Raw genomic sequence first — 7,991 nt, forward strand, 5'->3', positions numbered from 1 at the left:
CAAAAGAAAAGAATAAAATTAAATTTGAAATAAAAATTACTTAAACAAAGTGTACATTGGCTTTAATAATATACCATAATACCCCAGGGGTAAAAACAAAGTGTGAAAAAAGCAATTGCAGAATCCGAGGAGACAAAGGCGAAATTGTTGCAGGTAACCGGGTTGGTCGAGGAAGCCCCTTGGAGATCATCCCTGAGAGAGTTGGTAATTGACCCCAACATATGGTCCTTCTCAACCGGCGAATAAGAAGTAATATATTCTCGTGAAAAGGCAAAGTTCCAAAAGTAAGTACGACAATTTTTTCATCATTAAAATTGTTCGACAACAATCACTGGCTCGGCTGTTGGAAAACATTTTGTGGAAACTAAATTGCTCGACAGCAAACACTGGCTCGGTTGTTGGATAATATTTTTGGATGTCAAATAAAATTGTAAAATAAGTTGAATGTTCTTTGGCTCTAGAGTGCAGTTATATAGAACAACAACAAGTGAAGATTTTTTTTTGTCTCTGGAGTGCCGTTAGAAGAAACAAAAAAAATTCTTATTCTTGCCCTTGGGATTTGCTTTGCCTTGTTGTTGTTGTGTTGAACCGGCATATTTTGTGTACCTGCAGTTCCCCCTTCCTCTTGGTTCAACGACTTGTTGAAGTTTGTTAGATCGCTGCTTGTGCGCTGCCCATGCTGCTGCGGTGCAGTTGGTCTGCTTGTGCGCTGTCTCTGTGTTTGGTGTTTTTTATGGTTTGTTTTCGCTCGGCCTTTTTTGCAAACAAGTATTGTTTTAGGCTTTTCTCTTTCTCATAATGGTGTGTTTGGTAAACTTCATCTCTTATGCATGAGTGCCTGTTTTCGTTGGGTTTATTAAATCTCTTAAATAAATAGCACATTAGCAATCTATGTAATGTACATGCATATGCAAACTGCCTTGCTCATGAGAAAGCAGAACAAACAAAAATAAGAGAACATTTAAATCAAAATTATTGGGATTTGGATGAAACAATTAAATTGTTTTTTTTTTTAATCTCTTGGCTCTTGGGAGTAATTTATAATCAAAATAATTTTGATATTGGCTATTTTTAATAATTGTCGAAAAAAAGTTGTTCATTGGGAACAACAGCATAAAATGACTTATGTTTAGGAATCAATATTCTGTTTCTGTGGATTGGCTTTGAACATTGTACGAGGTTGATAAATGCTTTCTCATTGGAAATACAGTTTTGACTCATGGTGTTTATTTTCTGTGCTTAATCGAAGCATTTGAGGATTTATTTTGGAAATAAACACAAGTTCCATTGTAATAAGAGGAAGCATTATGTAAGCTTAAGAAAATGGTTGAAACTTGACAACCTTATATTGGTTGAATCTGTTGGAGATTTTTTTGTCTTAATTGAAAAAAGGCAGTGGTAATTTTGGAGTGCCACAAAATAATTTTTTATACAATTTTGTGATCAACTAAAAATTGGTTTGAATGAAATGATTGCTCTTACTTTATCGTGGAATTTGGAATCGAAAGTTGTTGTCTCATAAACTGGCTCTTGTGGGAATTATACATTTTATTGACTCTTTGGGTGCATTGTTATATTGCCATTGGGGCATTTGGAATTTAACGTTTTTTATTAAATTAAAGAGAGCATTTGGATATTTGATCCACTTTATCGTACTCTTCTTTGGAGCATAAAATACATAATTTCGAGAAAATTTTGGAGCTTTTGAGAGCTCAATTATAAATTGAAACAAAATATAATTTTTATAATTATTTTATCACACGAGGAAAATGTCAACATTTGAAGATTTTTTGACCCAATGTGATGAAATAACATCCTTTGAGGAAAATTTAAAGGAAACAGATGCCTCAGGGTATAACGAGTCAGCAATCGAAGCTGAAAAGAATGAGATCCAGACTTTATGGGTCGATTGGAAAGATGCCTATAAGACATGTATTGCGGATCCAGAATGTAATAAGAAAAATAAGGAGATACTTAAAACTAAAAAGAAGATAGCTCATGAGAGCTATATAAAATGTATTAACATTCTGGGGGAATGGAAGGAAAGGATTAAAGTGGTTCCAACTACATTTAACCAGAAATCCTCTTCATCGATTTCAGTCCCACCGTGTGATACGGAAGTTTTTCAAGGGGACTATGTATCTTGGCCTAGTTTTCGTGATTTATTCACAGCCATATACATAAACAATAAAAAACTTAGCTCGGTGGAAAAACTTTACCATCTTTTCCAAAAGACCAGTGGTGAGGCGAGAGAAATAAATCGTAATATTCCCTTAACTGCTGAAGGTTTTACAATCGCCTGGGACAATTTAAAAAATCAGTACGAGAATAAGAGGATTTTAATAAATACGCAATTAAGAACATTATTTAATTTGGCCCATTGTGGGCAAGAATCGGCAAGCAGCCTCAAGAAACTTCAAAGAGATGTCACGAATTGTATAAGTGTCTTGGAGTTATATAAAATAGATGTGAAATCCTGGGACCCAATTTTTGTTTTTCAATGCTCCAGTAAACTGCCAAAACTTACACTTTCTCTTTGGGAGCAATCTCTGACACACAAAACAGAAATGCCTCGTTGGGAGGATTTAAATAAATTTCTGACGGAAAGATTTCAGGCGTTAGAGAGTGTGTCAGACATAACTGGCTCAAATAGCAATCAATGTCATCAAAGTTCTCGTCCAAAATTTAACCAATACGATAAATCGAGACAGTTCAAGGTTCATCACACTAAGGTGGATCAAAATAATTGCAAGTTGTGCAAAGGTAGTCATACCATAAAATCTTGCCCAAAATTTTTGAGTATGGATTTCAGAGGCAGATTAAATGCCGTAAAACGAGAAAATAGGTGCATAAATTGTCTGGCCCAGGGTCATAGAGCCGTGGACTGTAGATCACAGAGCTGTTCAAAATGTAAAGCAAAACATCATATACTTTTACATAAGGAAGTAATTGCGCAAAATAATAGTGAATCACAAAATCTTGTTCAGGTGCCAACGTCGCATGAAAATTTATCATCTGGCCCAACAACTTCTGCTAGCGGTAGGATCTTCCACACATCAGCCACAAAAAGGACAATGCTAGCTACAGCATGTATTAATGTTTGGAAGGATGGTGTTTCGTATAAGATTCGTGCCTTAATAGACCCTTGCTCGGATGATACTTTCATATCTTCTCGGATTCAAAAAATGTTAAAGTTACCAACAAGTTCTGTCTCGGCGGACATCTCTGGACTAGGTGGTGGGCATTTGACAAACTGTTCTAAAATAGCATATGTTTCAATTAGTTCGACCAAGAATGATTCTTTTTCAATGGAATTAGAGGCCTTTGTGGTACCAGAAGTGACAGGAAATATTCCACTAGAGACAGTATGTATTGGAGAACTTCCAGATTTAGATTTAGCAGATCAAAAGTTCTACCAAAGTGGTCCTGTTGATATGTTACTCGGAGGGAATGTTTACCCTGCAATATTGCTTAGTGGGGTCAAAAAGAATGTTCTTGGATCCCTTTTAGCCCAAGAGACAGTTTTTGGGTGGATATTGACTGGCCCAGCGGGAAAGTTGGAAGATGTTCAACGCGTAAGAGTTTCCCATTGTACTAGAGTGTCAGTACAAGATCAATTGGCCAAGTTCTGGGAGATTGAAGAGGTGCCTAAAATACCTATTGTCTCGTTGGACGATAAAAAATGTGAGGAAATCTTTCTTTCTACAACATGTCGAGGATCTGATGGAAGATATACAGTAGACTTGCCCTTTCGGTCTGATTTATCTTTCTCATTTTCATCGAAGTCGAGTCGATATATAGCTCTCACTCAATTTTTGCGCAACGAGAGATCTCTTATGCGGAATCCAAGTCGCAAAGCTGATTATGATAATGTTATCCTGGAATATTTGGCTCTGGGACATATGGAAAAACTTGAGGGGTTTACAAATTATCAGGAATGCTATTATTTACCACATCATGGCGTTTTTAAGCCAGATAGTGCCACGACAAAGTTGAGAGTCGTATTTAATGCTTCGTGTCCCTCAGTGAATGGGAAAAGCTTAAATGATGCACTATATGTTGGACCTACACTTCAGAAAGATATCATCTCATTGGTTTTGAATTGGCGCATGTATAAATATGTATTCAATGCGGATATATCTAAAATGTATCGCCAAATTTGGATTAATCCCAAACATGCTAAATATCAGCGGATATTATTTAGACCTTCCTCAGGGGAAGAAATTACTGACTACCAGTTAAAAACTGTGACGTTTGGCGTCAATTGCGCTCCTTATTTGGCTCTTAGGACGCTCTTAAAACTGGCAGATGACGAAGAATATCGATTTCCGATTGGCTCAAAAATATTACGGAAAAATATGTATGTTGATGACGCTTTGGTTGGCGTACATAGTGTACGAGATGGATTGAAGGCCCGTGAAGAGCTTATAAACATTTTGAAGGCAGCTGGGTTTGAACTACGAAAATGGACGTCCAACTCTAAGGAAATTTTAGATGGGCTTACTCGTACTCATCTTTTAAATGAAGATTTCCTAGAATTGGGTGACAAGAGTTCTGCGAAAACATTGGGTATTCGCTGGAATGCTGTCTCTGATAGCTTCTATTTTGTTTTGGAGAAAATAGAAGAAAGAAGTTCTTACACAAAAAGGCAAGTGTTATCAATAATAGCCAAGATTTTTGACCCTCTGGGATGGCTGTCTCCAATCGTGGTTACAGCAAAGATTTTCATGCAACAACTCTGGGTTGATGATATTGGTTGGGACGATCCATTAAAACCCCTGTCTCTAATGAATTGGAAAAGTTTTGTCTCCAGTTCTAAGGGAATTGAAGACATCCGTATTCCCCGATGGGTGGACTATTCTCCGGATTGTATGATTGAAGTACATGGGTTCTGTGATTCATCGGAATCGGCATATGCAGCAACCTTATACTTGAGGGTAGAGGTAAATGGAAATATTTACTCGAACTTACTTGTGGGTAAATCAAAAGTTGCACCTTTAAAAAAGATGTCTCTGCCTCGTTTGGAGCTTTGCGGTGCTCTCCTTTTGGCCGAATTAGTTGATTCTGTTGTGCCCCAATTGGATATTCCGAAGGCCCCTTTGTTAGCTTGGTCAGATTCGACTATTGTACTTTCATGGCTCAAGAAACCTTCCTATACATGGACAACTTTCGTTGCTAATAGGGTAGCAATTATACAAGAGAAGATAGGTGACGTCTGGCATCATGTACCAACAAAGGATAATCCGGCAGATCTGGCAACCCGGGGGCGGACTCCTTCAGAATTGAAAGAGTGTGAGTTATGGTGGTATGGCCCAAGCTGGCTCAAGCATGACAAGTCTGAATGGCCCATTGGGGCGGTGGTACCGGAAACAACCCTTGAGTCAAAAATTAGTAAGGTTCATCTTGCTCGATCTGCCGTGGAGGAGGATGTTTTGGAAAGGTTTTCTCGTCTTTCGACAGCAATTCACGCTGTGACTTATTGTTTTCGTTTCGTCTACCGAACCCATCCCGGCAAGAGAAAAATTGCTAGTTTCAAAAGTATTAGCCTTTCGTCGGAGGAAATTTGTTCCGCTCGATATCGTTTGATGTCTCTGTCTCAGAGGATTTACTTTCCCTCGGAATTCGATTGTCTTATGAACAACAGGAAGTTGGAATCTAACAGTCCGTTAGTATCTCTGAATCCCTTTTTGGATAAGAATCAACTCATCCGAGCTAATGGACGTCTGAGCTCCACACTGTCTCTGCCATACAATGAGAGGTATCCAATAATTTTAGCATATCAGAGCAAATTTGCCTCATTATATGTGGATCACGTACACCGACAGACAAACCACGGGGGTATCCAGTTGACACTTGCTGCTACTCGACTCGAGTGTTGGATCATAAGAGGCAGAAACTTGGTAAAAGCAAATTATCGAAGATGTACAAAGTGTGTCCTCGCTCAAAAGAAGCGACAACACCAACTGATGGCTGCCCTCCCACCTGAGAGGACTACTTTTGGCAGACCTTTCTCTACATCCGGAGTCGACTTCGCTGGCCCTGTTGAAATAAAAACCTTTAATGGCCGAGGGTGCCGTATTTCGAAAGGTTACATTTGTTTATTCGTTTGTTTTGTCACCAAGGCTATACATTTGGAGCCTGTGAGCGACCTATCTACTCCAGCATTTATCGCCGCCCTGTCTCGCTTTGTTGCCAGACGTGGTTGTCCACTCCATATTTACTCGGACAATGGTAAAAATTTCGTGGGTGCTGATAGAGAGCTTAAGTCCCACTTCGCGAAAATTGTCTCCGAAATGAAGGACGATGCAATTACTCGGTACGGATTTCAAAAGTTAGAGTGGCATTTCATACCTGCCTCGGCGCCTCACATGGGTGGACTTTGGGAGGCAGGCGTCAAGAGTTGTAAAACCCACCTAAAGAAGATATCCGGTCAAATCAGACATACTTTTGAAGAGTTTTCCACTATTCTGGCCGTCATCGAATCATGTTTAAACTCAAGGCCTCTTACCCAATTGTCCGACAATATTGACGACCTTAGTGCTCTGACTCCCGGACATTTCCTCATTGGTGGATCTTTGTTATCACCAGCTGAACCGGAGGAAGTCGAGAATAAAACATCCCTGCAGAACCGTTGGCGACGGGTGAAATTGGTTTCACAGGAATTCTGCAGACGTTGGAAGATGGAGTATCTTAAGGAGCTCCACAAGCGTACTAAGTGGAAGAAATCTCAAGACAACTTACAAGTTAACGACTTAGTAGTGCTTCACAAGGATTCAATGGCTCCGAACGAGTGGAGACTGGGCCGTGTTGTAAAGTTGCACAAGGGTCAAGACGACCGAGTCAGAGTTGTAGATTTGAGAACCCAAAATGGTGTAATTTCTCGACCTATCCACAAACTTGTTCTTCTGCCTCGCCCAGAATAAAATCTTGCCCAACGGCCAGCACATGTTGTCTCACATAATGAGCCAACATCATATGTCATCATTTTGTGTCCTAATTTTGTCTCTTTTAATTTAAATTGTAGATGAGCTTCAACGACGACTACAAGTGCCCACTGTGTGACACCCGTCATTCGCTGCGTCAGTGCCGCTCATTCCTCCACCTGCACCCGACACTTAAACTGAATTATGTGCGCATTGAGGGATTTTGTGTAAATTGCCTGGGAATGTCTCATGAGGTGCGCCGTTGCCCATTGAAGAAAGGCTGTCACACCTGCAATTTGCCTCACCACACGCTGTTGCATCCCCTGGATACCCTGCGCAAGTCGTGGTTGAGCATGACGGCAGAGGTGTACCTCTACAGCAAGGGGTTTGTAGACCCCGCGGTGAAGGTGCGAGTACTCTTAGATCCTCGCGCTCAGGATAGCACAATACATCTAGGGGGTCCCTTGCCAAAGTTCCGTGAGATTCCTAAATCGATGATCCAGGTGGTTTTGACGTCCACTACTAATAGTGTGCGCACGTATTCCACAGGGCTGCGCAAAAGCATACGCGGTCGGCGTACGGAGCCTTTTGTCCCTCTTGATCTGCGTTGCGTACGTCGCGTCTACTCCAAGAAGGATGTGGCAGATCCAAATTTTGAGAAACCAGGAGAAATAAGTGTGGTACTGGGACAAGATGCCTCTCGTGGTATTTACTTAGGGCTACCGTACCTAGAAGCTGGATTGCCGTATGCCCAAAACACAATATTTGGTTGGGTGTTTTTCGGAGAGGCACCACAAAAGCTTTAACTACTTTAGTACTGATGAATGGCTCTGGGGCTTGCATTAATTGATGTCAATGAACTCCAGTGCTGGTTGCGGAATTTTTTATATTATTTTATGAATTTTTATATTATTTTTAATTTTTAAATACCTTCAATAATACAGTATTTAGTTGGGACCTAGTCCCAAGGGGGGAGTATGTTTATGCGTGTGAAGAAAACGCTGCAATGGCAGCACTGAATTTGTGATATTCACCACGGCAATAATCATCTCCTCTCACAACGGCGAC

The 7,991-nt window shown here is 40.1% G+C and overlaps 1 protein-coding gene across 1 annotated transcript; it reads left to right on the top strand.

Moving 5' to 3' along the window:
• Positions 1-1,769: 1,769 nt before the first annotated feature.
• On the top strand, positions 1,770-7,729 carry LOC133327189 (uncharacterized). Its single transcript, XM_061535754.1, has 2 exons — positions 1,770-6,872; positions 7,025-7,729. Exons 1-2 carry the CDS (start codon positions 1,770-1,772, stop codon positions 7,727-7,729), a joined length of 5,808 nt encoding a protein of 1,935 aa, XP_061391738.1.
• Positions 7,730-7,991: the final 262 nt, after the last annotated feature.

Source organism: Musca vetustissima, unplaced genomic scaffold (genome assembly GCF_032173495.1).
Source record: "Musca vetustissima isolate MV318-11 ecotype Yass unplaced genomic scaffold, APGP_CSIRO_Mvet_v1 utg76384, whole genome shotgun sequence".
Taxonomy (NCBI): Eukaryota; Metazoa; Arthropoda; class Insecta; order Diptera; family Muscidae; genus Musca; species Musca vetustissima.

Coding starts and splice junctions, on each gene's coding strand:
- LOC133327189 (XM_061535754.1), top strand. CDS start 1,770: ATGTCAACATTTGAAGATTTTTTGACCCAATGTGATGAAATAACATCC. Junction 6,873..7,024: donor ATTTGAGAACCCAAAATGGT/GTAATTTCTCGA, acceptor TTTAAATTGTAG/ATGAGCTTCAACGACGACTA.